This window comes from Panthera leo, chromosome B4, assembly GCF_018350215.1.
Source record: "Panthera leo isolate Ple1 chromosome B4, P.leo_Ple1_pat1.1, whole genome shotgun sequence".
Lineage (NCBI taxonomy): Eukaryota > Metazoa > Chordata > Mammalia > Carnivora > Felidae > Panthera > Panthera leo.
Window position 1 is genome coordinate 1138907 of NC_056685.1, and position 14275 is coordinate 1153181.

Below are 14275 nucleotides of genomic sequence, written 5' to 3' on the forward strand. Positions count from 1 at the left end.
AATGACCCAGAGACAAGAAGTCAGGAGGCTGAGAAGGCTCTCACTCCTGATATAGACTATTGGGTGCCTGTCCCTGCACACGCGCCCTTGGGTCTGGGCGCCATGGAGCCCACACACCCAGGGCTCTGTCCCAGCACAGTCTTCTGCTCCTTGACCCTGGGGTCACCCCTGAGGTGCCTGGAGATCACGGATTCTCCTCGTCCAGGAGAGCAGGGCCTGGTCTCTGCTCCTGGCCTGGCTGCCCCGAGAATCGCCCTGCAGGCATGTTGCTGACACACACTGGGGCACCTCGATGTGGGCAGCGGGCTCCTGTCGTCCCCAAGCTGCCCAGGAGTTCCTGTCCTGTGCTGACCCTCCAGGTGTGCATTTTTTGCTGGTTCAGAGTTGGCCTTCTCTCAGGGAGCTGACCCCAGGCCTCATGGACAGTGTGAGCACTGTCTCTGGAGACGGAAGGAAGGTGCAGCTGGGGCTCTGCACGGGGCTGGCGGCAGAGTCGTGCACAGACAGAACCCACCAGTGGGGCCTTTGTGAGGGTCCAGGGGGATAATGCACCAAGACTTTCCACATGATCTGTAAACACTGCGGCTCTCTGACCGGTGACCGATCATGGCCGCCTCGGAGGTAGCAGTTGCCAGGACTCTCCCAGGGTTCCAGGGGGTGAGACATGGCTCTGGAATATTTATTGTATGATAAAAACGGTTTGTTTCTGAAAGTGTATTTGTTGTACGCTCGGAACCCCTCAAATGGACGGGTCATACTACGATATAAGAATTGGCGAGTCCTTAATTCTACCCTGGAATTCATTCTCCCGAACGATTGCTTTTCTTGCGGGTCATAACTCAGAGACTCGCGGGACGTTCGAGCTTGGAGCAGCTCTGCAGGGAAACTCACCTCCCGTGCGGGGGGCCGGACGGGGGCTGTCACTTGTTACAAGTCAGGTGCATGTTAAGGTGCATTTAAGGATTTGCCTGTCACTACACTCTTTGTGCACGTGTGTGTGTGTGTGTGTGTGTGTGCCCTTGGGACGCCAGCCTGCAGGCGAACACTCGGAAATAGAATGGGGAGCAGAATGGGGCGCTGGGCCTGGGGGCCCAGGGCAGCTCCCACCACCCCACTGTGTCCCCATCCAGGGCTCACGTCATGTTTCTCTCCCTTGGAAAATGCCTTCCATTGGCGAAGTCCGCTCCCGAGGGAATCATGTGCAGGCGCCCTGAGAGCCCACGCTGGCTGGCGCATTGCTGCGGTAGGACACCGGTGACCTCCCTCATCCTCACTCCATCCGGCACCAGACGTCCGCGAACTGCAGCGTCTGTGACTCCCACAGTTTCGTGTGCCCTTCCATTGTGGGAAGTGGAAGAAACACAGGCAAATGCAGATACCACAAAGGTCAGTGATGGACGCTCAGCAGCGATTTGAAGACGGCCGGGCACAAAGCCACCCTCCGAGGCCAAGTGGCCGTGTGTGCGAGAACTTCAACCACGGCCACGTCCGTTCCGCTCCCTCACGCGTTGGCCCGTCTCCTGAGCCCACAAGTACTTCTCCTGTCTGACAAAAAGTGTCAGCAAATGCAGTGCTATCTGTGAAGGTCCAGCGCATTAAAAAAACGCATTTTGGGGAGAAAGACCAGAGTTTCATCCTGGCCTGGCTGTGGCTAAACTTGAATTTTCCAGGTGAAGTATTTCCTCCCAGAGTTAAGTCCGGTTATCGTGCTGTCCTTGCGCACTGGCTGTTAGATGTGAACAGGCCACGTGGAGGGCGAGGTCCTCGGCTGTGGGCTCATGGCCCTCGCGGCTCCGGCGCGAGTGCAGGCGGCACGTGGGGCTGTGTATTATGCCCGCGCTCCGCCCCTCCCTGCTCCTCCCCTCGCCCCCTCGTCCCCTCGCCCCCTCGCCCCCTCGCCCCCTCGTCCCCTCGCCCCCTCGCCCCCTTTCCCCTTTCTGGGGCCAGCATCTGCTCTGTTATGATGCAGCCGGACTTCTCCAAGCAGTGCCGGTGCCGGGAGCTGTTCAGCGCCGCGTGTCTGCCTTGTCCGCAGCTGGCGGGATGCCAAGGAACCGGCCGTCCGAGCTCCACATTCGTGTCCGAAAAGGGTGCGGCCAGGAGCCAGGCCAGTGGCCCGGAGCTCCGTTCACAAGAGGAGGGAGGTCCTGGGGCCTCGAGGGTGTGGGCTGTGGCCCACTCTCTGAGCACAGAGAGCCCTGTGGGCCGGCTGGCTGGGGTTGCAGAAGGGCAGGCCTGACCGGGTGGCTCCTGGATCGGGCTGGGAAGCAGGCCAAGGCGGCCTCCTTTGCAGGACCTGACCTGTCACACGCGGTCCTGGACGCTGTGCCTGCTGCACATCTGGGGGAGGATCAAGCAGGCACGGTGGGCAGATCTCCCTCCCTCCAGACCCAGTACAGGAAGCACCCCAGGAGTGGGCATCACCGTCCCACCTCGTGTGACCTGGGTCAGTGGTGGGCATCAAGGTCGGGGGGCCAGTGTTCAGAGAAGAAAGCTTTCTGAGCTGCCCGCTTAAGCAGGAAGTCTCAGCAACGTGGCGTCGTCCCGTAGACCCTTGGCAGAAACCCACCCCCGCTGACAGCTTCCAGAGGGGCTCACGGGCACCACTTCTCTCCGGCTGAGTCTCTCTGGCCACCGACCCCGGACCCCAGCTGTGCCCTTGGCGTTGGGACGAGGGAGGTGAGTGCCGGTGGCCGCACGGGGAGCCTGCCTGACGGTCCCGCCCCTGACTCCACGTGTGGAGCGGGCAGAGCACTTTCATGTACCACCAGCCCACGCACACCAGAGCCATGTGACCTAAGAACAGAAGGAGACCTCAAAGCCGGTTCACGCTTGCTCCTACCCCTCCACCCTCTCTCCCTGCACAGGCGTGTGCACGCACATACCACATGTGTCAGACACACACCCCTGCCCTCTCAGGGAAGTCGCCACTGGTTCCTCTCCCGCCTTCCAGTGGCGCTGGGGTTACAAATGGTGCAGACTGTGTCGGAGAACTAGAGGTGCGAAGACAAGGGCACGGCTTGGGGTCTGTCTTTGAATGGTGTCCGAGCACAGGGTTTCCTAAGTACATCAGCAGCTTATATGGCAAAGACGGACGACCAGTCTACCGACAGAAAACAATTTTCTGAGCATTGCTAAGGCCTTTTAGCAGGTAACAAACAGCGAAAAACCACCTGTTAGCCAGGGAGCTGAATTAGGGCAAATCCCCTTAATTGCTGTTAGCCAACTTGGGCACTTCCTCTCTTCCAGGTCCTTGCTGAACGTCTCGATGCATCGTCCTGATTCCGATCTCAACTTCGTGACTCAGGTAATGTTCCCTTCCCTGCTTTGCAAACGAGGTGCTGGGGCTCTGAGCCGTGGGTCTCGTGGCCAGGCTCGTGGGGGCACTTACAGAGCACGTGGCCGTGTCCACACTGGGCTCTGAGTAGACACACAGGGTTCCAGCCCCTCGAGGTGGGAAAGAAGAGGAAGCAGAGGGAGATTCTCTTTCTCAACTCGTATATTGCACGTGTGTTATCAGATAGCTTTGGCCATACGTCCAGTTCAGCGTGGGGCTCGTGTGCATGCCTGCTTAGAATATGCTTTCATGGACACATACACATGCGCGTGCACTTGTGTGTGTGTGTGTGTGTGTGCACGCGCGCACGCCCCACATTTCTGAAGCAGCTCAGTAAATTGACCGAGTCCTAGAAATTTTCCCATTTAGACCCTGAGAGAAGAAAAACAAGCACTTGCCAGACTTTCCCTTGGGCGCATGTGCTTTGCTGAGGCTCTGACCCCGAACTGAGGGTCCAGAGACGCATGTTCTGATTTCCCCGCAGGGCAGCGACCTCAGCCTCCAGTCCCCTTGACGGTTGGGTTTCCTGGGAGGGGCCCCTGCTTCTTCCCAGCTGGCGGCAGAGGGGACAGCACTCCCGTGTGGGTCCCCGACGGTGCCTTCTGCCCTGGGAGCTCCCGCACACGCCCCTCGCCCCCTCACCGCAGGCAGTAAGCACGCCCTTCACTCTTGGCTGGAAGGTCGACCCATCTGTCAGGTAATATTGAAATGCGAGAGGGATCTGCGTGGACTGGGATGCTTCACCCCTCGCGTGAATGGTTGACAGTGCGCCACAGACTGGAGACCGTGTGTGCCAGGCACGCCCGGGCGCCTGCACACGCACACCAGCCCTGCCTCCCTTGGGGGCCCTCAGTGGTCTCGGCAGGGGGACTGTTCAGATCCCCTTCCCCCAACCAGCTTTTTGGTCCCCACACCACACTGCTTTGGTGTCTGGTTTCATCCGTGAGCCAGAACTATTGTCCCAACGGGCAGGCAACCATCCAGCTCTTTCCTTGTTGAATGATCATACAAACTGTGTTCACCTCCCTCTCTCCCTCCTCTCTCCCCCTCTTTCTCCCTTCCTTCCTCCCCCTCTCTCTTTCTACCTCCCTCCTTCCCTTCCTCCCTCCCTTTCTTCTTTTTGGAGGGAAAAACAAAGGAAAGAGAGGCGGGGTGGTCCAAGAGAACTGTTTTTTCCCTGTAATTGCTGGAGTTCTCAATTATATAGTCACTGCTCATATTTTCCCACCACCCAGGTGGGGACAGGATTGCAGGTGGGGATGGGATTCATGATGGGGAAGGGACTCCAGGTGGGGACAGGAGTGGAGCCTCCTGCTCTGGGAAACCCACACAGTCCCCCCCCCCCCCATCACCCCAAGGGTCTCTCATTCGGGGACAGTAGAGGACACCCCTTCAGCGCATGGGGCTGGGACCCCCTCCACTCTTCAGGGAAGGGAAACCGCTTACTTAGATTGTCTTCATCCTCCGTGTTGGTGGCCCCAGGGCTTAAGTGCTTGAAGGGAGCGATGAAGGCTGACAACATGGTTACTTTGTCTGGAAAGAAAAGAAGAACAGGAAATGCACTTTTGACATTGAGTTTCAGAAAAACTCAGTGCTCTCCCAAGTTCTTATTACTGAGGGTTTGGACGGGGCGTTGAAGGCTCGTTTTGGCTTCAGCCACTTCATTCTGGTTCAGTCTTTTATTGAATTTCTGACAGCGTTTTCATCAAACCCCTCTCTCCATTCAATTTTAGACTTTATGATTTCCATCTTTCTTCTTTTCTCATTTTTGGCATCTCCCCTCCTCTTGTTCCCTGTCCCTCAAAACTCCACAAACAATCGTCTCCAGGGCAACAACCTTGCGTGGGCTCCCGGGGTGCTGGGTGGGGCAGAGCTCGGGCCGAGGGCATTTCACAGGGAGGCAGTGAAGCAAGTACCAAAAAAAAAAAAAAAAAAATGCCACAATTAAACGAGAATCGTGCAATTCAAGCCAAGACCTTTCCTCCCCGTCAGTGGAGAACTTGCCATGTGGGCCAGAAGTGCATGAGCAAGGATGGACCTTCAAGCTGCCAAACGGGCAGCGAGTGAGGGAGGGAGGGGTGCAGGATGGGGGCCCCATGTCCATCCTGCAGATGGGCGCCCAGCAGAGCCTGGAGGGGAGCTGGCGGGAGGACAGACAGTGGGGACAGCATCATCCCATGTTTGGGCTCTTGACATCTACGTGGGCAGCTGGCCCGGGGGGACGCTGCTCGTGGCCGACGGGAGTGTTTTCCCACAGTCTCAGCGCTGCGAATCTTTTTATTTTATTTATGTATTTATTAAAAAAATTTTTTTAATGTTTATTTTTGGGAGACAGACAGCACAAGTGGGGGAGGGGCAGAGAGAGAGGGAGACACAGAATCCGAAGCAGGCTCCAGGCTCTGAGCTGTCAGCACAGAGCCCGATGTGGGGCTCGAACCCATGGAACACAGGATCATGACCTGATCCAAATTCGTACGCTTAACTGACTGAGCCCCCCAGGCACCCCTCAGCGATGAGTCTCTTAAAAAGAAAGACAGGATTGTAGGAGGAGTTCAGAGGGGAGGCACTACAGACGGAATATTAAAGGGCCCGGAGGAAAAGCTCCGTGTTGTAGAGACTCCACTGATTACATCCAGCCTCCAGAGCTAGGCGCTTGTCCACAGGGGAGCCTCCTCGGGGGCAGAGGCGAGTGCACCCTGGGTCCGCATGTGGACACCCGCCTCTCCCGGGCTCCCTCCCCACTGTTCTGGGCAGTCCTCGTGTCCGGACCTAGCCCGCAAGGGTTGAGCTACTTTGCTACGGGGACACTCCGTAGGAATCGGTTGGCACCAGAGGGCAGGGTTTTCAGTGCCCCCTGCTGCTTCTCTCCGCAGGAAGGGGGACTGCTGGCGTGTGGGGCTCCCTTTTGGGCACAGCTCTGACTGTGACTTCGCCTGAAAACCTCCGCTGGTGGTTTTATCTGCAGTTAGCCTTCAGGCGTTCAGACCCAGGCCGGCAACATGCTCTTTTTCTTTCAATTCTGAGCCCGTTTTCTCTTTACCCAAGCTTCCCAGAGGCCAGAGGACTCCACATTGAAATTCATTCAGGAGCCTGTTAACAGCTGTTGTTTCCAGTGGGGACGGGCAGCGATGTAATGTTCACTCAGAGAGAACAATAAATAACTCAAATATAAAATGCCTGCTCCTTCTTCATTCTACGGAACGAGAAGAATAAGCCAGGGAGGCACTGGCTCTCCCAGACCCTCACAGCCCAAGCTAATTTACTATGAGGGAATGAAATCTTTTGCTTGAGTTATAATTTCATTAAGGGCGCCCAATAATGTTACACAAAGAGTGTGAAGCTCAAATGATTTAGTCTGGAGCATCTCAAAATGAAATTACATTTTTCTAATAGAGCGGAGGCTACCAGCCAAACACCCACAAAAATACACTAAACCATTTCAGAGTTCACCTTAGCAAAATTGTGAAATATTTAAAGACTGTTTCAGATCCTCAGAGTTCTTGCTTTCTAGGGTTGCCAGATTTATCAAATAAAAACACAAGACCCCGAGTCAAAACTGAGTTTCAGACAAACAGCAGATACTTATTTAGGATGTATAAATGTCCAGTATTGTGTGCCGCGTGCATATACCGAAACGTTATTCGGTTTATCTGAAGTCCAGATTTAAGGCAGGGGACTTGAATAGACATTTCTCCGAAGAAGACATCCAGATGGTCAGCCGACACGTGGAAAGATGCTCCACATCAGTCGCCATCAGGGAAATACAAGTCAAAACCACGAGACACCACCTCACACCCGTCAGAATCGCTCCCATCCCAAAGCCAGCTAGGAGGTGACAAGAGTCGGTGAGGATGTGGAGGACTTGGAGCCTTGACCACCGAGAGTGGGAGTGAGAAATGGTGCAGCCACCATGAAACCAGCAAGCCCACGTGTGGGTCTGCACCCAAGAGAATAGAAAGCAGGGTCTCAGAGAGGTATTTGCGCCCCTGTGCTCCCAGCAGCGCTATTCAAAACAGCTGAACGGTGGAAACAGCCACGTGTCCGCCTGACAGAGGAGTGGACAACAAAACGGAGTGAATGCACACAGCGGAACATTATTCATCCTTAAAAAGGGAGGCGACTCTGCAAGACGTGACCACATGGATGAACCTTGAGGCCGTTATGCTGAGTGAAATAAACCAGCCACAGAAAGACCAATACTGTGGGATCCACTTATTTGAGGTCCCTAGAGGAGTCAAAGCCACAGAGACTGTACAATGGTGGGTGCCAGGGGCTGGGGCTGGCGGGGGTCAGTGTCTAGTGGGGACAGAGATTCAGTCTGAGAAAATTAGGAGGTTCCGGAGATGGGTGGTGGTGATGGTTGCCTAACAATATATATGTATTTAATGCCACCAAACTATATGCTTAAAAACCGTTAATGTGTCAACTTTTATGTTATATATATTTCACCACAATTTGATCATTCAAATTTGACTGGATATCCGGTATTCTATGTAGTAACCCTACCTCTTTCACATCCTATCGACTCCTCTGCGGCAGTGGATTTTAGGTTCCCAGCCCAAACTCGCCAACCCGAACAAAACACGGCACCTGCTGCTGGCCTGTCTGCTGGGGAAGCCCACATCGTTGCTTCTGCGAGAATCAGTTGTCCCTGAGAGTGGGAATGCTGCCGCTTTAGCGTGTCATTAGGACACACGGCGGGAATTCTAGTTTTTATTTAGAATAATCACAATGAAAATGATTCAGTGTCAAAGCCTTTCTTTGTGGCTGTTTCCTTGACCCGCTGTGTCAGCTGAGCCTCCCGTTGGCGTGGTCCCGTCTGAGCTGCGCTCAGACTTCCGGCTCTGTCTGCTGTCTATGTTCACCGCAGTCGTGAGGTCGGGCGCATACGGGTTACTGATGAAAACGGAGGCTGTGCTTTCATTTTACCCGATTCTAGACATTTTGTGTACACCGAGAGAGGCTGGCTCCAGAATTCCCCACGCTTCTGCCGCCCCCACCCCCCGTGTAAAGTCGGGAAGAAGGAGAAGGTGTTTCCTGTAGGGAGAGTATCTGGAAGGGGTGGCTGGGCCCTGCACCCAGAGTATCTGATGTGGCCCAGCCGGAAATTGAGCCGAAAGAGCAGCCCTACACTGGCCGTGATGCTGGATGGCGCCCGGGGCTTCCCTCCAGCCAAGACTCCCTCTCCGGGAAGGCCCGGTCGCCATTTGTCATATCACAGCACGCTGTTTCTAATGCATTTCTCAAAATGATCCAGGACATTTGCGTTATAAACCTTATTACTCATTGCAAAATAAAGGCCTATGGCCCCGTGGAAGTGATGTGATTTCATGTATTTTCGGAGCACGTGGGAAGCATTTTCAGAGGGCAGAAACTCTTTGCTGGAACCAAACGAGATCACGTTCACTGAGAATATTGATAACAAAGAACAAATACAATTTGGTAGTGATGTAAAGATAGATAAATAGTCCAGGGGGACAACACAGAGCATTCAGGAATAGAATCGTACCTATAAGATCAATTGATTTTCAACAAAGAATTCAAAGTAATACAATGGAGTGAAAGAAAGTCTTATCAACAAACAGCTGAAAAAACTGTACACCAGGTTGGGAAAAATGAATTCTGAGCTGTGCCTCATACCATACATGGAGATTGTCACCAAATGGGCCATAAACCTAAATGTGAAAGCTATAACTCTAAAACTTGTGGAAGAAAATACAGATCACTGTCATGGTCCTCATGTGTGCGGATTTCTTAGGACACGGAAAAGCACTAATCATAGAAGAAAAAAACAAATCAGTTTTCATCAAAATTAAAAATTTCGGCACTGAAATACACTGTTAAGAAAACAAAAAGCAGGTCGTATGTTAGGGTAACAGATATATAATCAAGACAGTTGATTTGTATCCAGAGTATAAGAACCCTTTCGACTGGATAATAAAGGGAAAAAAGTCCAAAGTTTAAGAAATGGGCAAAATACTCGAACAGAAACTTGACAGAGGAGAATATCAGAAGCCAGTAAGCCCATGCAAAAGTGCTTAACATCACTACACACAGGGGGAAATGCAAATTAAAACCAGAAAGGCGTAGTGTGTCAGGGCACAGCAGTGGAACAGCTGAGACTTAGGACCGTAGCTCAGTCTAGGCAAAGACACAGGGGGACCAGGACGCACCACTCTGTCCCTAGGACACTTTGGAAGACGTTTTGGCCGTTATGTATACACCTGTTACGCTTCTAAATATTTACCTGAGATAAATGAAACACATGTGTTAAAAAAAAAAAAGATTTGTGCAAGAATGTTTAGAGACATTTCATTCATTACAGCTCAAAATTAGAAACATCCCGCATGCACATCAGCAGAAGAATGGATAAGTGAATTGTGTTACATTTACATGAGGGGTAACAATCAGCAACCACAACGCCTGAGGGACTATGGATGAAACTCTAAAACATTATAGTAAGAAAATAAAAATCTGGGCACAGAAGAGCAGGTGGGAAGTACTTTCATTTCTATGCAGTTCCCAAACAGGCTGACCACTCTCTGGGGAAAGAAGTCAGGTGGCGGCCTGGAAGAGTGAGCGTGTGCAGTCGTGGCCCCCCAGGGGCACTGGGTTCTCGGGTTTGTTTTTGCTTACTTCATGGAGTTGGAAGCTCAAATATCTTAGAAGGCTCTGCGGTGGTAATAGGAAGAGTCACCGCCTGAAAGGTGGAGCCCCTTGGAGACACCCTCAGACTCCCGTCAAGACTGCTCATGCCTGGAAACCAGGGGAACTGGCGGGGATGGGGGTGGAAGTGAGAACCACAGCAGGTGCCCAGAGAACTGGAGCACGCCTGCCACGCCTGTGACACAAGACTCTGCTTACTCATGAGGGCGGCAGGAGGGGCTGTGGAACCTGGTTCGTAAGTGCGGTGATTGCCTTTACAAGCTGTTTTGTTTCTAAATGATGTATGAAGCAATTTTACTAAGTGAGATGAATTTTTTTATTTTTTTTATTTTAGAGAGATTGTGAGCACGGGAGACAGAGAGAGAATCCCAAGCAGACTCTGTGCTCAATCCCACGACCCTGGGATCCTGACCTGAGCCGAAATCAAGGGTCAGATGCTTAACGGACTGAGCCGCCAGGCGCCCCGGTAAGAGGAAAATTTTAGAAAGTCCTCTGGTGCTTGAGCACATGTCAGTTACCTGGAGAGTGTGTTCATGTGATATAACGTGTTTGCTGGAACTTTTACTCAACCGTAATTGCTAAAATATCTAAGCATTCGATCTTCTGCTCTGCCTCCTTAAAAGCACTAAATATTTCACAGTTTAGGTTATTTTTAAAAGTTCCATAAGTTGAGCACTTTGGTTCGTCCCTCATTTCAACAATTTAAAGTGAGGTTTTGAACAACACATCTCTGCTTTGTCGGCCACACTCGTGCCCACGTCTAGCACAGCTCAGCTCTCTCAGACAGTCGTGTCCCTGGACAAGAAGGTGACAGTTGGAAGCCACAGAACTCTGCTGGTGCCTCTGGGCTACAAACCTCAGCCCCTCCAAAGTCCCTTTCTTAGGGTTTCTTTTTGCCAAAATGCACTCTGACAGATGGCCTCCCTGAAGCCTGACCCACTTTCCTTCCTAGCCGTATACTGTGATCAGATACAGGTATGTCTTTAATGGATGTTACTTCTTTCTAAACACAAACACAAATCAGTTTGAACAGGTGGGTTACCCTGGGAAGCAAAAAAATAATTAACCTCTATGCGGGCAGGAGAAAAGGAGTAACATCTTGGGGGAAAGGCAAAGGATTTTTCTCAGAGTTTCAGGAACATGTATTTTAAAACACTGTTTTCAAGCTGCTGTTCTATGAACGACACAAGGGAGGTCAGGCAACATTAACACAAAGGAGATCCTGGGTCTGCATGGGGTTTTGTGGCACACAAGGAGGTCTGATTCTCACAAGAAGATGGAGACCCCTTTTGGAATTTCCCGATAGGGAGCAGTCGTGAGTGGTCTTGAACGGGTCCAGTAAGCAGGCGGCCAGCATGGAGTAAGTCACTCGTTCGCCGTGTGGGCTGAACTATGACTTTCCCCCAAATCCACATTGGAGCCCTGACTCCAGGGACTCAGGGTGTGACTGTGTTCGGAGACAGGGTCCTCAAAGAGGGGCTGGAGGTGAAACGAGGTCACTAGGGTGGCCCCAATCCAATCACAGACACGCACAGAGGGATGACCAGGTGGGGACATGGGGAAGGAACGGCATCTACACGCCCAGGAGAGAGGCCTCAGATAAACCAGTCCTGCCCACGCCCGGATCTCACACTCCCTGCCTTCAGCATGTGGGACAGTGAAATGTCTGCTGTATAGCTGCCTGGTCTGTGGTCCTTTGTTACAGCCTGAGCTGACTAATACCTTCACTCGACAAATCTTTGTTGAATGCAAATAGTTGCACACCTAATCCATGATTTCAAACTCCCAACGCCAAGAAGGAATCATGCACAGAGACCTCGCCTGGCCAGGGGAATCTACAACCTCAGGGACCTCGCCTGGCCAGGGAGCATCTAGAACGCCAGGGACCTCACCTGGCCGGGGAGGGGATCTAGAACATCAGGGACCTCGCCTGGCCGGGGGGGGGGGTGGAATCTAGAATGTCAGGGACCTCGCCTGGCTGGGGGGAGATCTAGAACGTCAGGGACCTCACCTGGCTGGGGGGGGGGTGGTCTAGAACATCAGGGACTTTGCCTGGCGGGGGGGGGGGGGATCTAGAACATCAGGGGAACCTCGCCTGGCTGGGGGGGGATCTAGAACGTCAGGGACCTCGCCTGGCTGGGGGGGATCTAGAATGTCAGGGACCTCACCTGGCTGGGAGGTGGTGGTCTAGAACGTCAGGGACCTTGCCTGGCCGGGGGGGGGGGATCTAGAACGTCAGGGACCTTGCCTGGCGGGGGGGGGATCTAGAACGTCAGGGATTTCGCCTGGCCGGGGGGGGGATCTAGAACATCAGGGACCTTGCCTGGCCGGAGGTGGGGATCTAGAATGTCAGGGACCTCGCCTGGCCGGGGGGGGGTGTCTAGAACATCAGGGACTTTGCCTGGCGGGGGGGGGGATCTAGAACATCAGGGGAACCTCGCCTGGCGGGGGGGGGTCTAGAACGTCAGGGACCTCGCCTGGCTGGGGGGGATCTAGAATGTCAGGGACCTCACCTGGCTGGGGGGTGGTGGTCTAGAACATCAGGGACCTTGCCTGGCCGGGGGGGGGGAGATCTAGAACGTCAGGGACCTTGCCTGGCGGGGGGGGGTCTAGAACGTCAGGGACCTTGCCTGGTGGGGGGGGGGTCTAGAACATCAGGGACCTTGCCTGGCCGGGTGGGTCTAGAACATCAGGGACTTTGCCTAGCTGGGGGTGGGGATCTAGAATGTCAGGGAGCTCACCTGGCCAGGGGGATCTAGAACGTCAGGGACCTCGCCTGGCCGGGAGGATCTAGAACATCATGGGAGGCATCCTTCAGGAGGTGACTGCTTAGCTGAGACCTAATAGGTAATAGTAAGTTTCCCATTTATTGAACTGGGAGGTCTGCTCCAGAACCGAGATATTCCTGCTGGAAGGGTGAGAATGGGACTGTGCACTTTAGGGAGGGAAGACCACCCCACCCAGAAGGAGCGGTGTGTGCAAAGGCTCTGAGTCAGTGCACCAGGCTCTCAGTTCAGCCTCTGAAGCTTGGCAGCTGTGTCTGGGTGCCTCCCCATTACCATGGACTTGGGGCCTTGATTGTGTATTGAGGGCCACAGGGGATCAGAGGGCAGCACACATGAGACTTCATGTGGGAGAGCCACCACTGAGGGACACTGGTCCCCTGGGAGGGTCACCGCTGAGGACACGGTGGTCCCTGGGAGAGCCACCACTGAGGACACAGTGGCCATTTTGACAGAGGTTCCTTCCCTCCCCTCCCCCGGATGGGCTCAGAATGGGTTCTGCGATGGTGAACTTCAGTCGGGACAGGATGGGTCTCTCGGGTGGGAAATGAGCATGGAGTTGAGGCTCTGCCTGGGATTTGCTGAGGGATTGGGGGGCAGAGCATGATAGTCCTTCTGTGTTCATAGCACGGAGTTGCAACTTCCAGTGAGCCAGTGGACCCTGCCTGGGCCCCAGTGCTTTCCCAGGAGGGCTCTGTGCGGGTGCTGGGTGTGCGCGGGGAATGGGCGACTGGGGAGCGGGAGCGCTCCCCTCCCCCTGGGACTCCAAGGACGTCGGGGGACACATGACCCCCATCTTCCTTCGCGAAGCCCCCAGATTTCTCAGGCAGCAAGCCCTAAGTGAAGGGCGCCTGAGCCCCAGCACCCCGCCTGCACCTGCGAAAGCGTGACTGTGGCTCCTGGAGCTCGAGCCCCGCCCTCGAGGTCCCGCACGGATGCCTCCCGAGACAGGCTCCCTGGGTGACGGTGACAGCACCGACGCAGGATCCCGGGAGGGGGAGGGGGGATCCTGATCAGGCCTCCACCGTGGCCCTACGACAGTCTCGGGGCCATGCAGACACTTTGGGCGTGACGCGAGCCGCACTCCACCACCCGGCGAATTTTTGTAAGCCGTGGAAAGCAAACACGCTGGCACCAGATTGCGGTGAGCAGAGAGCAGGCAAAGACAGATGGTCTGACAACTGATTGACGGACGAGAAGGTGACTCTAGTTAAGTTTTAAATGCGCACACGTAAAGGTGTGGGTTCACACTTCACTTTGACTCGAGCCCTCCCAGTTATCCGGCCTGCAGTCTAGACGCTGACCCCATTCCAGGCTCCGCCGGCAGGCGGCCGTGACATCATTCTCTGAGTCAGCGTGGTGCCTCCACGAGGGGCTCCCCGTCCTTCCGGCCAGGACAGCAGTCTGTGAGGACGACAAGAGGTTTCAGACCTAACGGCCGTCCAGCCTGGATGCGGTCCTCACTGCCATCCCCGTTTGCGGCAGAAGG

The 14275-nt window shown here is 54.2% G+C and overlaps 1 protein-coding gene across 1 annotated transcript in view; it reads right to left on the minus strand.

Moving 5' to 3' along the window:
• ADARB2 (adenosine deaminase RNA specific B2 (inactive)) overlaps positions 1–14275 on the minus strand; it is a 419952-nt gene that overhangs the window by 132260 nt on the left and 273417 nt on the right. Inside the window, exon 2 of the mRNA XM_042944734.1 lies at positions 4784–4870. Within this exon, the coding sequence (XP_042800668.1) occupies positions 4784–4870 (87 nt within the window). The remainder of the gene's footprint in view (positions 1–4783; positions 4871–14275) is intronic.